Source organism: Phyllostomus discolor, chromosome 7 (genome assembly GCF_004126475.2).
Source record: "Phyllostomus discolor isolate MPI-MPIP mPhyDis1 chromosome 7, mPhyDis1.pri.v3, whole genome shotgun sequence".
NCBI lineage: Eukaryota > Metazoa > Chordata > Mammalia > Chiroptera > Phyllostomidae > Phyllostomus > Phyllostomus discolor.
Window position 1 is genome coordinate 114,877,224 of NC_040909.2, and position 25,831 is coordinate 114,903,054.

The following is a 25,831-nucleotide window of genomic DNA, read 5'->3' on the forward strand; positions in this document are numbered from 1 at the left end:
TTTCCCAACAGCTCAATGGTCTCTTCTATCATCCCTGGCTGATCACTAATAACGGTTGATACTAACCTTTTCAGTGTAAGCACACTATTTATATTCAGCGGATATAATAGTGTGTGGCTACCATTGTAAAATGTTTAACAACTGTCCTGACTGCATTTGTTTTGTGATTTCTCATTTATCAGGAGTCCTGGGGAAATCCCCACATAATGCACCTCATAACTATCATGTTCTTCTCCTACAGAATGAGAAATTGTTTGTGTTCATTAGACATCACTGTTGGAATAGTCATCATAATGGCAAATAAACTAGATTTTTAGTTTCTTTTATCAGTACTAATATCATATATTGATCATTGTCTTCTTTAGCTAAATTTTGAATTATTTGGGGCTTTATTTGTAGTTTCATCAGATATTTTCTAATAAAGGGATATCTGTTATAAGCCTGAGTAAAAATCTCTTTGGATCAAGGGAGAGATTTTAGAGTTAAGAGTTTGAAATCTGAGAGAAAACAATGTAAAGCATTACCTTTTGTTTTTTGAGCTGCAGAATTCTCCTCTTGCTTTTGTATGGATAGAATATTAATTTACATTAATAATTCCATGTATTTTACTGTAGGATTCCTGTGCATGTATCTGTGTATGTATACATATTACACAAAAGTTTAAATGTCTTTGGCTATTTAGATAATCATCCAAATATCCATATTGTGTCTACTTTCCTAACCTTTTAATCGGCAGCCAAACTTCTTTTAAAATTGTGTTTATACAGCTATCATATAAACCAAATGTATTTAAAGTATTTAACTCATTCTATTGAAAGTGAATATTAATGGTGTGTCTTGTAGGTCTCATCCTTGTACTGGGTCTGTTCAGACAAGCCCATCAAGCACTCCAGTGGCAGGACGAAGGGGCCGGCAGCTTCCACAACTTCCACCAAAGGGAACACTGGAGAGAAGTAAGTTTTATTTCTAATTATGTCATATAGGAAATACACATGGAACATAAGGTGAATCAAGATTTTTTTACTACCTTTGTTAGATTTCTTCTTTCATTAATTAAATGCCTTAGCTGCATTTGCCAGTAATTATTATATATTTTGCATGTAAAATTCTAATATTTGCACGTAAAATAACCTAAATTATTGATCTTGTGCATTTTATACATTTGATTTAATACATTTTTAAAAGTAAACTTAGTGCTCTTATTTAATAAGCAGTTGGATGATATTTTTTTGCTACAACTAAGTTTATGTAATTGTTGATAGTTACAAAAAGTTTATTAGTAACTAGCCAAATCAATTTTCACACACTGCAAAGGACTGGTTAGCTGATGCACAACAGTGGTGACCCTTCTCAAAACTGGAGTGCCAGAAAAAGGTAATCATGAATATGCAAAAAAAGATGCATGTTGTACTGATAATTTTAATACTTTCAAATATTTGCATAAAAAGCATTATTTGCTTACACACAGATGAACATACTCCCCAAACATCTATAAATTCTTGGTTAGTTAAAGGACCTTTAAAGCATGTGATGATAGGATATAGTAATTTTTATTGTTATTTTGGAAATGGTCTCTTTATGTGATAATTGGATGTGCTGTGCCAAAAAAAAAATTAAATCACCATTTAACTTTTCTTTAATAGTTGATACGTTTTTTACCTTTGGAAATTTCTGTTGTTTTTAACCCCTGTGCTTTGGTTCCCTTTTTTGTTTTGTTTTTATTTTGTTTTTCCTAGACAATGGAGTCAAGGAGATAGAACCTTATGAAGGTCTGTACATTAAGGAGGGTTTGTTTTGTGCTGACAGCCTTTTTGGGGGGCTTTGTAAGCAAAAATAAACCCACTGCAATTGATATTCTTCTGTTGAATAGTTTTATATACAGCAAAATAATTTTGTCTCATGATTTTTAGTAAACTGTTCATCTTTTCTTTTACTTGGAAATTATGCCAAGGAGTTAAATTTCTCTGATTCAGTCAAGTAAGAATGCAAAGAATTTAATTTCTTTTAAATGGTGAGATAAAATTTTCTCTTTTTAAAAATATCATTTGCCTTTTAAGCAGAATTCTATGTTTTCTGCAAGACTTTGACCAAAGATATCAATTGCAGTCTGTGTTTATGTCGTTGAGGATGCACACCTAGTCTAGTTATGGTTATCATCATATATTTCATTTTGTATTTATGATGATCTTTTAATGATTAGATCTGGCTTTCTAGAAAAGGAAGTTGTTGAATTAGATAGTGATTGTGGTTTGTATTTCCTCCATCATTTTCATGTTGTAGCAAGATTGCTGACAGCATATCAAAGTTAAATGGGTACAGATTCATTGCCACAGTACATTGTGACTCAGAAAACACTGAGTCGTGATACAGGGTATGTCATTTACTAGGACTATAAAAATTTCTCTGCCAATTATACAACTCAGAAATCAACTCTGTAACTTTAAAGAATTAACTGTTTTATTTATTAAATAATCTGCAGCACACAGAAGAATGGTATATTATAGGCCCTCAATAAATATTTGTTGAATGAATGCATGAAATATTTATTTAAAAACTGAAAAGGTACTTCAGGTAGTGTATAAAGCACCACTACAGTAATCTTGTCATTCTATAAATTTATATTCAAATTCGTATTCTATAACCTATTTGTAAAAAATTTTCAACTGCATTGCGTTTGGAAAGCAATACTTTTATTGCCTTATATAACTTGGAACAAGTTTTGTTCTTGTTAGTTGCAGTTGAATGATTTATCAACTTCTACTTTGTGGTTATTTCTGTTTGCTATGTGCCTTGATTTTAAACAGCTTAGTGCTATAGTGACTCATGGTCTGTTATGTGGCCTGATAAAAAGATTTTAGCAGCGTTTCTATACATCTAGATTATTTGCATTATAATGGGGTATATAATTTTAGAAGTACTTTCTAGAAGGAAAGTTGTGTAGTATGTATGCAATTTTTTTTATTCCAAGGTAGAATTTTGATGTTTTTTAATGGCATGTGAAGTCAGAAACATACTTTATATAACAATTTTTTGTGAATTCAATCTTAATATGTTTTATAGCAATTGTCTATTGAAATATGAGTATGTAAATACTTTGTAATAATAAATATACCAGAAAACTGACCCAGTATTGATACTGAAAATCAGGATTGAGAAGTTTTTAATGGGCTTTTCAGCCAACATTCTATTTACTATTTGTCTTCTGCCCTATAGAGTCTGTTAAAACCAGTTTTCCTTTAATGTCTCTGATTGTGACTTTTCCAGTTTTACAAATAAGAGAGAGCCAAAACCTCTCCTGTCCTTTCCAGTGTGAAATAAAAGGATTTTTTGGTTTTTGTTTGTTTTACTTAAAGTTGTAAATGATTTTAACAGTGTTTTTATAAATGTTGATACGGAGATCAGTAGACACATGGTTATGTAATTTTCTTTAGCTTTAAATTTATTCACAAAGTAAATTTCTTAGTGAGTTTATATATGAAGGAGATATATAACATTTCTTTAGGAGTCTTCAACTTGTAGCTGAAATTAAAGGTGGTACATAACCCAGACTAGACTATTAATTGATAGTCTCAATCAACTTATGTTTAGATTGTCTCTAAAGATCTATCAGAAGTTATTATTTTGGAATAAAAGTAATGACATGTTTATTTTTTAATCCTGTTCAATGGCTAAAAACTGAGCAACTCCTAATTTAATACCTTTTTGTTTTGATTATATTTTAGTCTGTTAATTAAACTAATTTAAAGCCTTATATATATTGATCTTGATGGTGGTAAAACGTTAGTCATCCCCGTTTGTCTGAAAACCAGAGAAAATAGGAGCAATACAATGAAAGCATAATGTACTAGGCAACTGTAAGGCATTATTAATATTTTAAAATTTTCCTCTAACTTTGATGTAGTGGCATTTTGTAATTTTAGTTTTATAAAAATGTACCAAGTTCATAGACAAAAGTTTTTTGTATACTTTACACAGTTTTCACATATTGCAAATATTTTAGGGGCCACAATTTCTCTTTTATAAATCAAAGTCATTATAAAAGGCAACAATATGATCATTTATTAAGGTATACTTTTTGATTCCAAAACATTTTAGAAACTTGTTAAAAATTACCTGTTAGTCTTTTAATAATCACTAATATATCATAAATAATTTGCAGTGTTTTGTTTTGTTTCACTTAAGTTAATACAAAAAGTAATAAGTATACATATCTCGTCTTTTTTTTTTTTTTTACTTTTACTTGTGCAAATACAGAAGTTAATGAAGAAACTGGGCATGTGGAAGAGCAGGGGGGAGAAAAGGAGGGTGAAGAGGTCCAGGCAGGTCTGTCTGTGTGCTGAACTCAATAATTGAATGTTTCAGAAGCATGACTTTTCACTTTTAAATTTTACATTTATAAGTGTACAGGTTTTAAATTTGTAAGTGTATAAAAAGGACATTATTTTTCAGTACTAATTTTAAAATAAATTACCTAATTTTTAATGGAGAGATATTATATAAGCTATCTAGGTAACTTAATTGAATATTTAATTTACCCATTTGAACGTTTTTCTAGTGGTTAATCAAACTAAAAGTATAGACAATGCTTCTAACCACAATTTACACTTATCTTTTACCTCAGCTTTACATTCAGTTTACTTTTTTATTCAAAAATATTGAGTACCTACTAAAATGCTACATTTTACCATGTGTTACACTGAGTAAAGGTACCCTGCCTCCTCTTTCAGGAATTTTGATTTTGTAGGGGCAAATTACAAGTAAATATAGAGCAGAGTATAAATTCCAAATTTTAATTCTTAACACTCTTATCATCATTCTTCCATAAATTTTTATTCCTAAGATAGAAACAATTAACTATAGGGTCCTTTTCTTCATCCCAACTAAATATTGCTTTAACATTTGTTGACCATCATAATTTTCCTCCTGAGAGTGCTCTTTCTAAATGGTTTTGGTGACAATTTCATTTTGGTGTTTTAAGTCCCTATTATATTTAAATATCATAATTTTTCCACTTTCTCTTTCAGAATGTTCTTGAAAGGATTTCAAAACTTAAAATATTACATTATCAGTAGATATAGAGACTTTTTTATCCACCTTTTACTATTTCATTTGAAGCTCCGACTTCAATCCTAAACTTATCAAAGCTGTCATTTAAAAAAAATTAAATTTCATTGAACAACGCAGAATAACTTTAGATATCATTATCATTTCTTATTCATGAATACTAAATTATATTTTATGTTCCTTTTATCCTGCCCTTTAACATTGTGTGAAAGCCATACTGTTGTGTAAGTTGTGCATGGGTTGTGTTTTCGTGGATGCATTTTTCAATGGTGTATGCAGCGTAAGACAGAACCCTCTTAAGCTGCAGTTGCTAATTAACAGTAACTATTTTTAATGTTATACAGATGAGAAAAGTCATCAGAATACTTCTGATAATGAAAACAAAGGCAAGTTTAGATGCATGTTCATAGATATGTATAACTATCTCTCTTACGAATTTCTAGCATACTACTAGAATGACACCCTCTTTCATTTTCCTGAAATGCCATAGGAATAACATTCTTATGAATGCTGTAAGAATGAACTTTACTTCAGCTGTGCAGTTACTATTTTCATATTGCTCATTCCTAAATATTTTATACTAGTTCATGCTAATAGTGAAAGGTTTCACGCTGTTTATGAATTAGCTTCCACCGTAAAGTTGTTTTTTAGGTGTTAGTTTGAGAACTTCAACAATAGTTAATAACACTTTTTTTAACTTCATTAAGACAAAGAGGCCCATTTGTTCAACCAGTTTGTCGCCTATACCTTATTCTCAAAATTAAGTTAGTGAATTATATCAATTCTCAAATTAGAAGTAACTATAGTCTTCCTAACTTTATAAAATGACTAATTGTCCCTCATTTTATTTTTATTTGTATTACTTTTCTTGTATGGTAGGAAAGATGTACTTGACTCTTATGTTCATTAGTGTGGGATGTTGTGTTTAGTGCATGGATTTGTTTCCCTAGTGGGTGAGGTCGGCTTTTGTGGTGTGCTTGATTTTTATTTGGCTTGTTAATGGTATTAATCCTTAACCACTATTGTCTATTTTCAATGTTATAAAGACAATGAGGGAGAGACACCAAGCCCACCTAATAATGGGAAAAAAGGCAAGTGTAATATGAAGTTAATAGTGCCTTTTTATATATTAAACACTCAATATTGACTTTTGTGATGTGCATGAATATGCTTTCTTAAGTTAAATGTGCAAAATACAAGTATTAGTCCCAATTTAAGTTAATATTAAATTGCCTCCTTTTTTATAGTATAGTTCTGAATATGAAATTTGTTTTTAAAATACTTGCCTTATTATTACAATCTGGTAAAGTCCTATTCTATTGAAATTGATGGCATTAAAATGAGAAGTTTTGCTTTGTTGGTCATGTTAAGGAATCAGATTCTGAGGAAAACAGTAATAGTCATGTTATCTGCATTTACAAAACTGCAACATATTTTTTAAATTCAGAAATTGTTTTAAAATTAAACTAAAAATATCTTAAGGCAGAATTTTAAAGTAGATAAGGAAATGAACTTTATATGTTCAACAGCATTAAACAATTTTATAATATTTGTAGATTTGTAGATTTGTAGAGTAAGAAAGAGGATTTGTTTTAATACTTATATTTAGTTTTCCTATAACTATTGATGACTTAATTCTATAACCCATCACACCCAAGTTGTCAAAAAAGTAGGACTTTATATGTTTTGTAGTGATTAGTAATGAAATATAGTCACACACATTGATTTTACAATGTCAGCATTTAAAATTGTTATATAAAAAAAATCAACATTCTAAAATTTCTCTATAATAGTTTGCTCTTGTTTGGGCCAAATCAAGAAATGAATAGTTTTGTACTTTAGAATTGTAGCTGAAATGTCCTTCAGCCTTGAATACATTTTTTGTTCCCTGTTTTAATCTTTTATAAATAATGTCTACAATGTTACATATAAGATCTAATTAGCACTAAAATAATTTTATAATTTTTCTAATTGTAGAGTGTTAATTATACATTAACATTCCCCCATGTATAAAATTCTTAAAACATTCTGGGATGTTATAAAGGCAAAAATAATATAGCAAAATAAATAAAATTAAATCATTATAAAATATGAATATTGTCTATAAAACAAAAAATGTAAGAGCTCTCAATGTGTATTTACATATTTGTCCTTATTATCTATTTCTTGACCACAGTAATTTTTGCTTAGTACTTATGAAAGAATATGTTCCTTTGTTCTTAAATACATGTCAAATATCTGAAATAGTAACTATATCCTCTTAAGTGTTCAATCAATTATTAGGATTCAACAAGTTTTAAGAACATTTAATGCCATTTTATATTTAAGTGCATTTAAATATATCAATCTGTTATCTGCTTCAAATGGCCACTAAGTTAACGATTTTAACTAATGAAGTACTCTCAGCAGGGTGTTTGTTTGTTTGTTTGGTTGGTTGGTTTTGGTTTTCTGACATCTAGCTGGCCCTGAATACCATTAAGTTTTTCACCTCTAGACTTTTCTGCTGTCTTGCTGTTTCCTTTGATTTTGCAAGTAAAGATTCTATTGACAATGATTATTGGTACCTCAGTCACACACACTCATTATTGACTTATTTTTTGTGATTTATATCAAAATCCTGTCCCCTGAAAACATTCTGTTGTTATGTAGACAAACCCTATACATGATATAGTTGGACTAGAAGGGAAGTAATGAATAAAAATTTGAAAGATGAGAACTTTTTATGTTTTATACATGTTTTTGTTTTTACTTAGTGTGATCTTTTCATAATCTACCTATGATTGAGGTCTACCTATAACTAAGGTATCTAATATACTCTTGCTGTTTTCTTTTGGAAGAGACAAATTTACTGTTTATTTCGAATCTCATACAGTGAAATCATGAATACAATTCCAGAGATTTAAAGGATGTTACCTTGTTCCTACATCTACTCTGTATTCAGAGAAAAAACAAAAAGGTAACTGAGTCCCAGCTGAAACCATGTGTTAGAAATGCCCAACCATTGGATTGAATGGTGGGTTTACTACCATCCTCTCTTATTTAAAATGCAAAGGGAGAGAGACAGGAGGGAAACCATGTATAGCGACTTTGAATACAGTTAAAGTACTTGAAGCAGGAGAGAATTAGCAGGAGTGTGAAATGATCTCTAGATCTAGTAAGTCGGAAATCATCGTGTTAACCTGCACTAGCGCTTTTGAAGGAGTTACAGGAAGTAAAAGGCTGATTAGAGTGGATTTAAAAGAAGAGAAAAATGGAGACAGTGATTATAGACAACTTTAAAAACCTGGCTGTAAAAGGTGGAAAAGAAATAAAGATCCAGAGTTGCCGGACGGGGCGGGGGGGGGGGGGGGGGGGGGGGGGAGGGGAGGTCAGGGGAACAGAATATGTGAAGGAAGCTGTGTTCAGTCTCTGTCTCCTAAGTTCGTACCTGCCAGTTTCCTGTGTGGAGCCATCTAGCCCCAAGTCATCTGCCTGTAGTTAACCAATCTGTCAGTTGGCCTTCTGTGGCTTAGCTCCTAGATTTAGAATCCAGACTTTTAGATTTGGAAGGTATCTTATAAATCTTTTAATAAAATTGCTTTTCTTTGTTGATAAAGAGCAGAATTCTAGAGAATAATTAACTTCCTCTAATGCACAGAGTAGCAGATCTCTGGTCTTGACTCACAATCTCCGGGTTTTATGTTCATGCCTCTTCAGATCAATGGCACTCCCCTTGTGTTGATTTCAACCATTTATTTTATTTTAGATATTAGCTAATGGTTTAGTGCAATTTAATCATTATCTGCTCTTTTCAATGTATTGTACTAGGTTGGAATTAAAGATGCAATGATGAATAAGATATATTCCCTGCTTTGGGGGAGCCCACCCAAAAGCAATAATAATATGATAGCAAATAAAACATAGCTGGTAAAATTATTCTGTAACTTGTCAGTTACATAAAGTGTCTTAAGATTGTGAAATATATTCGGAGTTAATTTTATAAAGAGCAGGTACATTTCAAGTGGGGTTTAGGTAGGTTTTCAGCTCAAATATTTCTCCCACTACTTGTTATAGTACTTTATATTCTATTATTCTCTAGTGGCTTAATTATTTTAATAATATAGAGCTTTAAGCTTTCCAGAACACTGAAATGTAAGTATTCCTGAGGGAACTGACCTGAGCTGTTAATCACATACACCTCTTCCTGGGAGGCAAGTTAGAGCACAGGAGAGGAGAAAGCTAGATGCGAGGAAAGGGATGCTAAACAATGTGATAGAACACTAGGCACCTTGGTGACCTTGGAAGGATGAAAATGACAGACTCTGCCTTGAAGTAGCCCCAAGTTTACTATAAATATATAACATTACTTGCTGTACAGATATGCTAAATATTTCCTTTTTAAAATAATTTGTTACATTTGTGCCCTGGCTGGCATGGCTCAGTGGATTGAGCACTAGCCTGTGAACCAAAGGGTCACCAGTTCGACTCCCAGTCAGGGCACATACCTGGTCCACACTGCAGGCCAAGTCCCCAGTGTGGAGTGTGCGAGAGGCAACCACACACTGATGTTTCTCTCCTTCTCTTTCTCCTTACCTGTCCCTCTCTCTAAAAATAAATAAATAAAATCTTAAAAAATAATAAAAATAAAATAAGTTGGTACATTTAAATTGTGTAGAACAGTACTTGTCACATAACAAGTACTATATGTATTACTATCATTGCTATTATTTCTTAGTGGTCTTGCTATAATTTTGTATTTTTAACACCCAATCTGAAAACTTTAGATTTAAAGTCAGATTAAACTTGATTATACTTATCCCCCTGAACCAATTATTCAATACATATTGTTTAGTAGTTTTTAGGAAATTAGTACTCTTGATCAAAGAGCTCGCATAAGAAACAATACTTTGGGGAAATAAGTTGAATTGGATGGTAATATAAGGTATTGCATAATGTGCTAATACAATTGTATATGTTTCAATACATGTGTAAAAAGTCAATATGAAAATACTTAGAGTACTTTTCTGTAAGTAACAGAACTATTTAATCAGTGATTTTCAACTGGTGTGCTACCAGAGTTTTTAAAACATGCAATACCTGACTATTTAACCTTGGGCACTGAGCTTTTTCCCCTTAGAATGCCAAATAAAATAATACCAACAGCCAACACAATAGCCATTTGGTGTGAATGAATCAAAATTATACCAATTTTTTTGTCAGACTGGTAAACAATATATTTTTTGGTTTGCCACAGAATTTTAGTAATTAGTTTATTTGTGCCATGAGATGAAAAAGGTTGAAAATTGCTGGTATAAATCATTAGGTCTTTTCAATGAGAATTACACTGGAAGTCAATACTTGGGTCATAAACTCAGTTCTACTCCCAAGTTTATGACCCCTCAAGGCTTTTAATTTTTGTGGACCTCAGCTTCTCTTCTGTAATGATTTTAACACAAAAATAAGTGTTTTGGAATATGTGGCTGATAATGTCTAAAGTCTCAACTAGTTTTATTTCCAGTTTATTATTTATGTTTTTATTATTGTTTCTTTTGTTGGTTTTAGAAACTTAATAGATACAGCCTCCTAATTTGTTGGGATTATAGACTAACCCCTACCATAGTGCCTATTAAAAAGGCTTGTCCCTAAAGATGCATAATGAGACTAAAGGAAAAATATTTTCTTCCTTTAAGCCTCAATATATGGTTGTTGACATTATTTCAAATATAGATAATAACCTTATAAATAAGAAATAAAGGAAGAGAGAAAGGAAGGAAGAAAGGAAAGGTGGAAGAGAGTGGGGGGGGGAGAAACAGATTACCAAGGAACCAAAAGTAATAAAGTAATTATGACAGTCTTTGTAATGGATCCTTGCTTCCATGGGCATTCGAGGAATAGGATAGCATTTGGCGTGGAATAATATATCCAGGCCTTGTTTTGCTGCCTTTGTATTCTCATGAATGCTTCTAGAATGAGGAGAGCACCAGTGCCCATGTCTTAATTCCCTAATTGGATTAATACCTGAGTAGGAATGGATTTTATAGTGGCATTGGTAGATGTTTCTTCAATACAGACTTCTCTGCCAACTTAGACCATTTAACCAAAATTAATCTAGAAAAGATTGAGGGATCCTTTAAAATGGCCGGGATTTATCATATGTTTTTGAGCAGGATGAGCATTCACTTAAATCTGTGTTATAGGATAGTAACTCGGTGCCAGTGAGCAAGATGGATGTGTGAGACAGGAGACTGAGGGCACGTGGCCATTACGTGTTTCAGTATTCCACCATATGATGGCCCGAACTAGAGCAGAGACTATAATAAAGAGGAACAAATGGATTTTAAATTTTCTGTCTTCTGTCAAATCCATAAGATTAAGTGAATCGGTTGTAGAAGTTATGGTAAGTTCTTGTTAAACAAATATTTTCTAATTTTTTTCCTAACTTTTCCTATCCTTCCTGGAGCCCATGCCTCCTGATTTTACTTTTTTCCCCTTTTGCTCACTTTATTTTTTCTGTATGTCCAAAGCCTTAATTGGCAGATTTATTCAGAAAAGAACCCCTTTCCTCATTCCTTTCTGCAGACTTTCACCATTGTTCAAGCCTTTTCATGGCTGACTTCCTAAGTACAATTCTAAAGCCATCTTCTGTTCATTGTTGGAAACAACTAACATAGGCTCAGAAGGTGGTGTGGTGCTAGAGAAGGAGCACAGGTTTCAGAACTGTGGCTCAGGGCCTGCCTTTGCTATGTACCGACAGTGTGACTCTGGGCCCTTGATCCAAGTTAGTTCATGTGAGAAAAGGAATCTTAGCATAGTTCTTTCATTTTCAGTATGTTCCTTTTAGAGTCAAATGAGGTAATTCATGTGAAATTGTTTGTAAACCAGTATGACTATTCAGTTCTTATCCTTATTAATCAGCTTTTTTTCTTACCTGTAGACATCACCTGACAAAGGTCCTTTCTGTGCTTTATAGGATCAAATATGATGCTCTATGTGAAAACACATCGAAACATGTAGTGTTATATAAATATAATCTTGCTAATACAGGAATTTGTTCTCTTTTAATTCATAGTGTTAGTTAGATGGTGTAAGTAATGAAGACTAGCTGGTATACAGTTATTTTGTAGAAATGTAGGGTTTTTAAAATATCATTTTAAAAGTTCACCTCAAAGTTAAGTCTAAATGAGTAAAATTGTTCTTCAAATTAATATGTATTAAATTAATGTTTTACCTTTTCTATCTACAAATTAAATTTACAACTGAATATTTACTACATGCATTTTTAAAATACTCAATAAAAATATTGGTGAAAAAATTTATCCCTAGAACAAACTTTTTTCCTATACCTGAATGAGTTCATTGTTTGTATCTGAAGACTTTGATATATATTCTTTCAAAGTAATCTTACCAATTAAATTACATTATACATCTGTAATTTTTACTTTTTATCCACTTATATTTTATACTTATATACTTAGATTTTAATTTTAAGATCTTTAGCATTTAACAGTAAGAAAACTTTTATTTTTAAGATTACCACAATGGTCCTCTAATACAAAAGATTGTCTCTCTCAGTGATATTTTTGCTATTTTTGTTTAATGTAACTAAAGCAACTTTCAAACAATTTGAACTTTTTTCTGATACAAAACTAGGTTGCATTTAATTACTTTAAATGTTTCATTTCAATGACCTACAATATAAATTCAGAGAGACTGAGGTATGGGTAGCTCTTAACAGTGTTTTTTTTAGAGTGATAAATGAATTAATAATTGGGTAGTCCTGTTCTTTTTATGATTTTAATTCTGTTCTAAAATAGAACAAGTGTTTTGATATGTGGTTTAATAATAGCCACATTTAGAACTTCTGGGAAATCTTCTAAATGCTAAGTGTCCTAATTTCATCTTGGGTATAGATCCTCTTCCACAAAATCTGACTAATCATTCTAGAATCATAAGCAAGAGCAAGTCCGTAATTTCAGGGCAGAAATAACCTTAGATATTTTCAAGACCAAATTTCTTCCTTCACTTATAACAGAGTACAGGCCAGAGGGGCTAGGAAACTTGCCTGATGTTTTGCACCTAGATAAAGGCAGTCATGTTCCTAAAATCCATCACTTCCCGCTCAGACCGGTAAAATATCTATTGCCTTTTCTATCAATCATTGATAGCCTTGATCTTGGTCTTCTTTTTTGGTGTTTTGTTTGGTGCGTGTAAATTTATGGCTATGGGACCTTTTTGTCACTGGCACATAGTATTTTCAACAAATATTTACTAATTTCACTGTTAACACAAGAGAAATGACTATAAATTTATCTTCAACTAAATGTTGGTCAACTCAGTGAAAATGTTTAAAAATTTTTAATGTTGTGTATTAAGGAATTTTTCTTCACACTTCAGAAGATGCTTTCTTCTAATTTACAGATAGACCGAACTATTTCAAAACAAACCATTTATGCTCTATAGGCTCTACCTTGTTTCAAGGGGTGGCATGCCTTCTATTTTTGGAACACCACTAACTTTATCAAATGGTGAAACGTGAAGCAGTTTTCATAATGACAAATATGTAGGATTTTAGAAAATTTGATTTTGAACAACTTTGTAATAGTTGTAAAATCTTTCATATTGGAGTTTTGGGGAGGTAGGTAATCAAAAGTGCAGGTCATTCAAAATTTAAAAGTACTTTATTATTAATGAGCTTATTATTTTCCCTAACATCAGAAAATTGGTCTGTTAGGTTTTTTGTGTATGTTACTACAGATTAACTTTGATTAAGGAACAGGTGATTTCCTTGTTCTCATAACTAAAGAAGGCTATACTAGAGTCTTGGAATTTACCAGAAAAGTTGTGTATTCCTTAAAGGTTTTAAGATTTCTCTTTCCACTAACAATTGACTGAAATATAATGTCTTTATCCAGACTGGTTACCATTTAGAAATCCTGTATTGCATCTTTACCAGGTTATTCACTAATTAGAAAATTGGGGTGTCAGATACACACCCAGGTGTCACTGTAATACTCCCACTGCAAGAAATTTGTTTTGTTTTGTTTTGTTTTTTGCAGTAGGGATTGATGTTGGACCAGTATAAAGAGTCTTATTAATAGCATTTATTTAAAATCTAAGCAAGGGACAACCTTATACTGCACTTACTGCGTTCGATTTTAGCAGTATAAGTAACCCAAAGTAGTAGTGTGTCCTAGAGGTGGAACGTACTGTGAAAGTGGCCAAGAGGCACAGTGACTGTTTCTTCTCTCCAAGCTCGGGGGCTCACTGAACCATGCATTTCAAATTGGTGCATGCCGGTTCCAGTCACCCTAATCTCTGTATCTTCTACTTTAATGGTGGTGGGATTAGTTTGGTTTTAATTCAAAAGGTTTCTTGTGCTTAAAAAAATAGTAACTGTACTCATAATGGTTTAATGTTTCAATACAACATTTTTTTTTCATTTTTGACAGTGATTTCATCTTCCTAGTTATGTTTTTGGCTTAATATTATAAAATGTTAGTTTTTCATTACTTATGGGCCAAGAAGTGGACAAGGTACCTACCAGAGATAAAAATGTAGGTAGGTAGTAACCATCTGTTTGACTTAGAGTGTAGCCTTAGAAACATGTGAATAAAAATATAGGCAAGTGTATATTTAAGTGTTTATGAATGCTACTATGAGAGTAAGATTAAATGGTAACCAGTGAACCTTTTGATATGATGCATAACCTGCAAGACCCTACCTTGTAACCCCCACTGATCTGTAATGATCTGTAACGCCCACTCCCCATTTCCTTGCCTTTTTTTGTTATATTTTCCCATTACCATTTATCCCCCATGTACCACCCCTCTGTTCTCTTCAGTCACCACACTGTGGTCCAAGTCTTTTTTTTTTTTTTTTTTGGCTTGATCCCTCCACCCCCTAACTACACCCCATCGCAGAGCTGTCAGCCTGCTCTCTCTGAGTCTCTCTGTTTTCCTGTTAGTTCAGTTTGTTTATTGGATTCCACATATGAGTGAAATCATATGGTATTTGTCTTTCTCTGACTGGCTTATTTTACTTAGGGTAATGTTCTCCAGGTCTATTCATGTTGTAGCAAAGGGCAGGATCTTCTTCTTTTTTATGGCTGAGTTGTATTCCATTACGCGAATGTATCATAGTTGTTTTATCCACTCATCTACCGATGGGCACTTGGGTTGCTTCCAAATCTTGCCTATTAATCTTGTCTTCTACCACTTTCCCTTTGTTCACTCTGCCTTAGCCATGGAGATCTCCCATTCAAATCAACAATGCTTTCCTAGAACATGTTAGACATGCTCCCCCTCAGGATATTTGCAAGTGCTGTTGTTCTTCTGCATATACTGCCCTCTCCCCAAATAAACACACAGCTACCTCTCTTACTAGTATATACACTTTGTGAGAGCATGGATGTTTACTTATTTTAATAGTTATTTTTTCCCCATTGCCTACACATGCATGGATTATCATAGTTGCTGAATATATATTGTTGAATTAATGAGCATATGTCATACTACAAATAATTCTAAGTAATCTTAAATAAGCCAAGTAACTCACATTGGGGGATACCAAACTATTACTAATTTTTTGAAACCATATCCCATAGCACATAAACTTTTGTCATTTAATGAAAGTACTAAATATGGTAGTAAAGTAGTCATTTTATCTTATATATTAAAATCTAATTTCTCTTGATAGGTATGGAATTTATGGGTTTTAATTTCATATATACATTTCAATTTACCACAGAAAGCAAAGTTTAGCAAAACGTTCGTTTCTAAAATAATTTAATATTACTGATATCAACTAAGAAAAAATGTATTTGTCAAATCAATTTCATGATCATTTTCTTCATACCTTCACCCCACTTATTTTATTGGAAGTACATTTTAGTGCTTTGGATTTTTGAACTCCATTTTACAAAATTCAAATGTTACATTAATATATTTAAAACATTAACTACATATTACTGAAAATTTATGGGAGAATTTAGGGGAAAATCTTTTTAAAATTACCTGAAGTGTTTTTAGATTCTCATTGTGAACCCTATCTAATGTTTCTTACAAGCTCTGATTATGTTTTTGTTGTTTGTACCAGAAGTTACATGGGAAGACGAACAGAAAAAGGTGAATGGTACAGTAATTGATGACATACCATTGCCGCAAAAGAAACACCAATCTGAGCCAGGTTTGTCAGGATTTGGAAAACCGCTGAAAGCATGAGAGGATAAGCATGGCATTTCATGCTTTTTAAATATGTGTGTGCTTGCATCCCGTTTTTCTCATTTTGGTGTGAACTTAGTTTGTAGCGCTGATTTAGATTAGAGTGGTGAACACTTTATTTCAAAATGTATTTAAAATAATTCTACACATTTTGAAAAGAACAATTATTTCATTATTAACAGTACTTCTTTAGGAAAAATGACAAATATAGGCACAAATGGTCATTTATATATTTGAACATTTTGACTCAAATTCAAGTATCTTAATGAGGAGACACTTGGCTTTTTAAAAAGTAGTATAGTAAGCTCAATATATTGTTTAAATTTTGTTTGTAAACCATTTCTTATTTTTCATTTCAAATGCTGTTAAGATATTATATCACATTGGTAATGATTTATTTACAACTTCTGAAGTTAAAAATATTGCCAGCAGCAATTAAGGAATAACAGCATAACATGTGAATTTAATAGAATCTCTTCATACCATTAATTCCACCAATGAATTGAAATGAAATGACTTTATTTTCCTCTCCCTTCTTTTGTTTGGAGAGATATGATTAGTAGAAAACAAAAGCTTGAACCAGGAGTAAAAGGAAGAGAAGCAAAGTGCTAATAACATAGCGAACTGGGTAATCAATATTGCTTTTAATTACTAATTGAATGAGAGAGAGTCCATCAAAAACTTCATTCAAAATTTTAGAATGCAAATGGAGTTTCTGATAACAATATTAAAGTGGATGAATCTATAGTAACAGTGTTAATGTACTTTTCTGTGGCAATTTATTTCCTGTTAGATCTTTAAAAACCTGTATTTTAAAATCTGCCAGTGTATAAATTAATTTATTAATGAATACTAGTTGTTATCCCATTATATGCCAGGCATTGTGGTCAGCACAGAGTTATTGGAACAGACAAGATAGATGCAACAAATGCCCTCATAGAGTTTACATTATGTAAAAATGCATAATTTGACAATAATTATACAAATGATTGAGTTATTACAACAGTGATAGGGTGCTTTGAGAAAAAGTATTACATCCCACAAGTCTGGAAAAGGAAAAATACCATAGTGAAAAGGGCTTAAATTGTGAATTCTCTTCTAGTGAAACAGTTACATATTGAAATTTTACTAAAATAAATTGAATTTTGTATGGAGAATTTAAATAAACTCTTAAATTTGTAAGAACATATCTTACATGTTTTTTCAGACCTTCAATTAAAAATCACTTAGTTTATTTGGGAAAGGTAATTTATTATTATATATTATATATTAGTATATTTAAGGTGATTTAAAAAGTACACAAAGTATATGTAAAATTAGGTTTCGTGTTGTGATTTATATGATGAATATCATTACTGTAAAAATCTCTCCTTGGTATATTCTGTGATGTGGGTTATCCCTAATCATGGGCTATTATTTATTTGTTTGTCCTGTTTGCCCTCATGTCTGATTACATGAATATGTGCGTGGCCGTATATATCTATGCAAAGAAATTATATTGTATATAAAAATTATGAAACAATGCAATGTTTGGCTAAAAAATATTTTTAAATCTCACAAAAGGAGATGATCTCCTTTAGGTAATGTTAATTTATGTATTCTTATATATAGCATATATATATTTTTATCATTTAAGTCCTATAATTAAATAAACTGTGTGTGCAATAGAGGAAAATTAATGTAATGAGAATGTCTTAATGTTATGGTTTAAAATGTTTATAGATTTTTCTATTTTGCCAATTGTGCATTTTCCTATATACTAGGAGATTCCGGATATTCAAAGCCTTAATGTGATGAGTAAGTATGCAGTATCCTGAGGCTATAAATGCTATGTTAAACTTTAGTTTTCCATAAATATTATTGTTTATTCCTAAAATAAAGGTAGGGTATGCAGAGAATATTCTTAATTATTGAAACTTTGGAGTGATATAATGGGAGGAAAATAGTGTGACATCAGGGGAGGTAATACATTTCAATAATGTGTTTAGGAACCTGGGCTTCATGGAGATGTGTTTGGAGGCATCCTTTATTTTGTATTTAATTACATCTATGATCTCAAAAATCTCAGTTATAATTAGTATGTAAAACAATTTTCATTTACTGAAATGTAAAAGGTTATCTTTCATTAACTGTCAATGAGTTTTAATCAGAGGATTGTTTTAGTTGAGCTTGTGGTATTAGAAAAGTTTGGAAGGATTTAAACCCAAACATGATATGCAGTTTACTCTGTATCACTAGCATATATTTCCTTTTTCCATTGCTGTGTTATGCAAGTCTATGCAAGAACAATACCTGAGAATTTTGCCATTTTTAGGATGTATACTAACAGTAAAAAAAATTCATTTGACACTTTTATTTTAAATATACACTATAGAACTGAAGGTCTAAATGGCATTGTATAGACTAGAAAATATCTGCTTATTTTGAGGAAGGATCTTGAGATCTGTGAACTAGGCTGCCCTAAGAGGATAATCAGTAAAGGAGGTGATTTATTTTCTGTGGGAAAAATAATGATATTTATCATATTGACATCTTTGGTGTGAGCATAAAATATAGGCTTATTTAAAACCAAGTAATTTTAAACCCCAGGTTTTATGAATAATATTTATAATAAGTAAATCACAAAATGTCTTCTTCATGTGGTATGTGAATTAGATTTTGTTTTGGACATGAAGTTAACAAAATATTTTTTAATGCAAATCAGGGATATATGAGCATGGCAAATCTGTTGTTTATTCAACGAGCAATCTGATTCTAAACTAGAATGCTATAGTCTGTAATAATGCAGTGTTGGTAAACATTGAAACAATTTTAATATTGAATTTTATTATAATTTGCACTTTGAGTTTACCCGTTCTTATAGTAGTTAGAAATATGTATGAGAAAAGAGCATATTTGTACGTAAATATTTTATTTTATTTTTTTTCAAACTCATCTTACAAAAAAGTCTGGTTAGAAAGCTAACTTAGATTGATGGAATGTTTTAGAACTGATACAGTTTCTCAGTTCCTCTAAAATGTTCCTCTAAACATTTGGAACTAAATAGTTAAGAATCTACTTTGAGATATAATTTAAATGATTTCTAGTATGTTTGATGATTAATTGCTCCTGTTTATAAAAGGACTATCACTTTCATTTGTTATTTACTAAGTGTAAGTTACGCTGTATTTAGGACAATCCTGTATTGACTTAGCTGCCCTTCCTGTCGTTGCGGCAAACCGTCACAGTGCTGCTTACCTTGCTGCATCTTGTCTGGAAAACCTGTTTTTCTGAAAAACTCCTCAGTTTTTCAGAAAAAGGGAAACACTTTCCTCAGTTACCATATGACTGCATGGTATTTTGGAAATAGAAAATATTCAAAGTAATGAGTTGTGTTCTACTTACTAAAACAACTTCTGTGTATAAACTATAGATTTGGCATTATATGACTTAGTTAATATATTAATCTTTAACTTTTCTCAACGTGGACTTTTCCATGTTGTATTCTGTATGGATCTGAGAATGTGGGGAATTTTTTTCTTAGTTCTACCTTTGAAATTATGCTTTATAAAATTTATCTTAAGGAAAAGTAAATATTCAAAGGTGTACTTTATTAGTGAATTTTATGCTTAAAAGTTTTTTTGTTGAATTTTGAAGTAATGGATTCCCATTTTCTTTTATTCTTGGATGGTTTGATATATCTTAGAAGTAGAAACAATTTATTCCAGTCTAATCAGTATTTTAAATTAGTCTTCTAATTAGATGCTATTCTAAACCATCTACCTAGAAAAAATAATCAAGTTTGTTCCAGGTCAATATTAGCAGGTTGGTAATTTCAAATTATTTCTGGATTGCTATAGAATGAATGTATTTTAATTTTTTACAGAAAAATGTGATCTAAAACAAAACAAATATTTTAAATAACACATATTAACTCTTGGAATTTTGTAACTAAATACTACTGTTACCCTTAGACATAAACATAGCATTCTTTGTTAGCATATTTTCTTGAAAATGAAGTGAAATTCATGACTTATGAGTTTAATTGTTCATTTAAAGTTGGTTCAGGTTCCTCTGAACATACAGATAAGTTTATAAGTCCAAAATTGTACTCTAGTGACTATTTTTATGATAAATTGTGTGCTATAGTTTGAAAATCAATTATTTTAAATTCCTGCAATACATACTCTATTTTTCTTCTGTGTTTAAATTTGCATTACATATCAGACTTCAAGAATAGAATCAGAAAAAGCGCAGCTAAGAAGAGGAATGAAGAAATTTAAAGGATAACTTTTTAGTGAGCTTTAAAAAATATTATACTTTGCTTATTTTAATGGATATAATTTATTATGAATGTTCAATAATTTTGTGGTTGCTAACAAATTATGGAAACTTTTAATTAGTTTAAAAATAAATTCAAATACTTGGATTGAGGTATTTTTCAACAGATTTTTGTCTCAATAGAGAAGTTTCAGTTTGAAATCAGTAAACTTGGTAAACATTTTTTGTATTCTAGGTGTATCCTGATCTTTGTATCATTGAGGGTCTCCTACTAAATGCCATATTTTTCTGTGTATAATCTGCACATTTTGCTCAAATTTTTGAGGGAGAAATAAGGATGCACATTATACATGGGTATAATAATTATATGCCATGGCTATAGTAATGGGTATAATAGTCCCATGTACAATGCACACAGAGATGTGGGTGCACATGATATATTGCAAAATACAGTAGATACTTATTTAGGCTTCATTTTTAAAGGTATCTCCTGCCCCCAAGGTAAACATTCTAAGACTCCTGTGACCTTAAAAAGCCCTCATAATATAATCAGCTTTTAATTATATCAAAAGTTGTAATATACACTTAAAGGCCTTAGGCTTCTGTTTCATTTTCAGAAATCTTTTTAATGAATGCTTGCTCCTTACTCCTTAGGCCATATGTTTACTCCAGTACAATTAAATCTAATGATAAGACCAATTATATGTCTGTTGTAAATATTGATAAATGGGAACATTAGCCAAATCAACAATGCTTCAAATAATATCATACGTGCTTGTTTAGAAACCATGCTTATGGATAAACATACTCCTTGTATATGCCCTTTTAAATTAAGTTGATTACAGATTATTATTTTTGCTTAAGTTTGATGTGTTCAGCTGAAATATAATATTTGATACATTACATTGGCAGGGGAATTTTTTGATTCACACAAAATTATATAAAATCTGACATTATATTCTCATGAACTAACCAAATATCTTAATGAAAATGATTATTTTATGTATGAATTTACCATCAGTATACTGTTTTTATTTTAATGACTAATGCAGACAGCTTTCATATATAGAAAATGTTATACTTCTTTAGCTGATTAAAGGCACATTCTTTTCATATAGATTGCACCTTGATAGTATCTTACATTTAAAAATATTTGTTCAAAAATAACTATAAGTTATGAAATGATGTTTGTTATTCATTATATTTTATAAGTGCCATTTATTTCAGCATATTATCTGAAAATATTTTATTTCTCTTTTGTAGTTCATATTGTAGGATCAGCCCTCTGCTCTGAACCCTTGCCCCACCCCCCGCAAGAAAAAAACACACAAAACTGTACATTCTCTTTACAAAGTCTTTATAAATTCCTAAGTCTAAAATTAAGGTCCAGCCATAATTGTGACAGTAATGGACATCGAATGGAGGTTATACTTTTACTATCCTTAATTCCTCCAACTGGTTATTGGTTAAATGAACCATTGGAGAGTTCTCATTGGAACTACCATTAACAGCACTGAAAAGCAGAATGTTTGTGGCAGAGAAAGGATTAAAGGAAGAGTAGGGGACTAGGAAGAGTTGGGGGTTAAGATGAGGTAATCTTAACTTCTTAAGTTTCACTGAAGTCTGTGATTCATTATGACAATATATGTGAAATAAGTCTTTATATTTTATTACTATTTAAATTAAAGATATGGCTATTTAAATAGTATTAGTTGACTATGTTTCTGTTTTTAAAAGGCTGTTTTAATACAAATAGTGTATAATAAAAACTGTAACCACAAGAAAGACAAAAAGTCCAAGAACATTTAAAACATATTTTTGGCATTAATGAACAAAATGAACTAACAAGCAAAATAGGGACAGACTCATAGAGCAAGCTGACAGCTGTTGAGGTGGAGGGGCAGGGTGATGAGAGTGGAAGGATTGGGCAAAAAATTTTTAAAAAGAGAGAAAGAAATCATGGACATGGACAACAGTGTGGTGATGGCTTGGAGGGAGGAAGGGTGGAGGCAGGAAGGGTGGAGATAGGTGGATGAGGGTACAGGGGGCATAAAGGGTGATGGATGGAGAGTTGACTTGGGGTGATGAACACACAATGTAGTGTATGGATGATGTGATGTAGGACTGTGCACCTGAAACCTGTAATTTTGTGAACCAGTGTCACCCCAATAAATTCAATAAAGAGGAAAAAGAAATAAATATATTTGATATAACTGTAGGTTATACATTGAGATTTTATTATTTAAATGAGTATTAAATCTACTAATTAAAGTTAAATCATTTTTATATAAGATTAGTTAAGATCTATTAATGGATCATATTCACGTAAGTGATAGAGAAGTGATTTAATAGGCTCTTTCACTTAGTAATGAGATCATTGCCAAATCTTTCATTTTCATCCGTTTGTGCAATATAAATTTTGTATAGTTTTGAAAATATGGAATTATTAGGGCTAATTATTACCATATTTCTCACAAGAGTAATAGCATTGGTGAATGACTTGCCTAGTTGTAGCATGTACCTGTTTTTAAAAATATTCTAATTAAGTACCATGTAATAAAATGTCAAATTCTAATATCACCAAGAAAAGATTTTTTGTTTTTTTTCCTGTTTGACTTTTTATTTCACGTGTTTTTATTGGGTCATATAGCATCTAGTAGAAAGAAAATTGACCTGGTAATCAGGAGACCTCTGTTCTATTTCTGGTTCTGCCACTGAACTTGTTTGTGACCTTGGGTAAGTCACTTGAACTCTCTGTGTCTCACTTATTCTCTATAATAAATTAATAAAAGGATTGAGAAGAATTTTGAATTTTTTGAATTCATATAATATAAACATTGCTACAGTGCCATTATAAAATAATCCAAGGTACAGGAACATATTAGGTAGAGAAACTTCATTTATTTATTGTTTTCTACAAAAATATGTTTTCTTAGAGATGGAATATTTGTGAGCAGTTATTTTATCCAATTTATACCAATTTTATTTTAACATGTGAGGAAACTATTTTAATAGTATGATAAATGTTTGTAGAAAACTTTTGCATAGAAGAAATAATGCCAGGTATGACACAGTTCAGCTAACCTATGATATTTATATATCTGTGATTCTTTTTTTGTCTGTTCTTTGAGAAGTGGGTGGACTGAGGAGGGAAAAGGAAATATGGCATATATCATATTAATGTATACGGGCATCTCAGGAGGACAGTACTTTCCTACTGATCAATCCTATTACCAGGCCTGGGTTGTACTATCATTATGATGAGATTTAGCGTCTAATTTTGAAGAGGTCAAAGATGTGCTTGTATAATAATAAAAAATGCATTGTTAAGTTTCAAAATGTGTTCCTTTGACAGTTCTCTGTAATTCATACTAGGATTTCTCTCTTTTCCTAAGGAAGAAATTTTGGTCATGTTTGTACTTTTTTTCCTAGCGGAATGTTTTTATTTTTCTCACTATTCAGGAAAAGAGATAAGTTTGTTGTAGGAAATAATACCCTCAAGATTTATAATTCCAGTATATCAACATTCTAAGTATAGACTGATATAGTTTTCTATAAACCATTTAAAAACTACGATCGAAGTATTGCAGAAGTGAATGTGTTTTTATTTAAGAATTTGGTGGTACCTGATTCAAAGCCAAGTTGGTAATTAAAATAGGAGATTTCTGGTTTTGTATTGCATTGTTTATCTGTGTCAATCATACCAGTACTAACTCACTTGTATCTTTGGAATAAGTTTATTTTGATGATGAAATTAGCATACATTTTCTGCTTTAAATTACTGTATAAAAAGACTTTTGAACTGTTCTACTGGCAATGGGGAAATAGCGTTTCCAAAATGTGTGCCATATCTGTTACAGTAGATGTTGGATCTGGATGGGCAAATTTGAATAGAAACATCAACGATCTGTTATGTGATGTCTATAAGAACTTTCTTAATTAATAAGAATTACAAGGGAATTTGATTATAGAGAGTTTGCCTAAATTGAAAGTGAATTTGAGTTTTTAATATTTAAATAAGGCCATATATTTCAACTTCTCTTCTTATAATGAATTTTATTAAGTGTGTTACTCTCCCTAATATTGCTATGATAATATTTGCTGTGCCAAAGTAATTTAGTGAAATATTGGCTTGGTGACCATTCTTTATTTTCATGTGTTCACTGATCAATTTGGGAAATTTAGAGGGCATCAAATCTGTTGAAACTATTTTTATTGCTGTTTTTGAAGATTTTTCAATTAAATTTTGTTTTATAGACAATAACTAAAATTTTTAAAAGCATCTTTCATAGATCTTAAATAGAATCAGTAATGTCTTAAACAATATGGTCATGCAAGTAACATGGTATTTACTAATGGTATCTTTCTTCAGCATCAGAGTTCAGGATTGGCTGTCCACAAATAATGATAAACTTTTGAATCCTTTCTTTTTCCCCACACTAACTTTATTTTTCTGATTCTGCTAACCCATAGTAGCTTAACCAATTCACCATCAGTTCTTCTGTAGTTCTTTTTTTTTTAATATGGTATGTGTTTGATTATATCTCCCCTACCATTATGCACAGGATTCTTTCTCAAAATGATTTGGGGCTCTTTCCTTCGGTGTCATTTTACCTTTTGAGTACATCCACTCACACCCATCTCCTTTGTCTATGTCTGTCCATTACACGATGTGGTCACAGAAGAAGTGGACTACACAAGGAGAAGACACGCAGGTCTGTCTTTCTATTGCTTTTCTTTGTTACTTTTTTTTATTTATCTAACTTGTCTTAGAAATTTTTTACTCTTTTTTCTTTATTTAATTTTTCATTCTTCTCTACTATAACAAGTGTTAAATCTTGCAGCCACTTTCACTTTAGGTAGTTGTATAGTCATCTTTTAGCGACAACTGCTCCAATTAGATGGATGAAAATAAAATGATTAATTTTTGTGTGATAGATACATATATTCAATATATGTATTTTTCCATAACTGGGTACAAGTTATATGTATATAAATCTAGCCATAGTCAACTAGATTATATTAAGTTAATTAAAATTTGTTCTTCAGCTTATTCTAGGCTTAAGTCTTACGTTCAACTTTTTTTTACATAATAACAAAAGTATTTTATTTGTATCATGAGTTCAGCAATGTGCTGGACTGTGAAAAATACTAAACAAGCTGTCAATATCAGTGAGGAGTAAAATATGTGGGTAATATGTTATGTTTGTGTGCCAATATGGATGACTCTAACAAAGGTATAAAGCCAAATAAAATTTGTTTTAACTAGATGTCCAGAAAGGCTTCATGAAAAAAGTAACACTTGAAAC

The 25,831-nt window shown here is 31.2% G+C and overlaps 1 protein-coding gene across 36 annotated transcripts in view; it reads left to right on the forward strand.

The window, feature by feature from the left end:
• RIMS2 (regulating synaptic membrane exocytosis 2) overlaps positions 1-25,831 on the forward strand; it is a 463,509-nt gene that overhangs the window by 294,879 nt on the left and 142,799 nt on the right. For 23 of the 36 annotated variants that reach the window (XM_028533564.2, XM_028533554.2, XM_028533561.2 and 20 more), the window contains one exon: positions 844-953. In XM_028533564.2, coding sequence (XP_028389365.1) covers positions 844-953 — 110 coding nt within the window. Of the gene's footprint in view, positions 1-843; positions 954-1,736; positions 1,770-16,137; positions 16,228-25,195; positions 25,238-25,831 lie in introns of all 36 variants that reach the window. The other 13 variants (XM_028533558.2, XM_036031336.1, XM_036031338.1 and 10 more) reach the window with 6 other exon arrangements.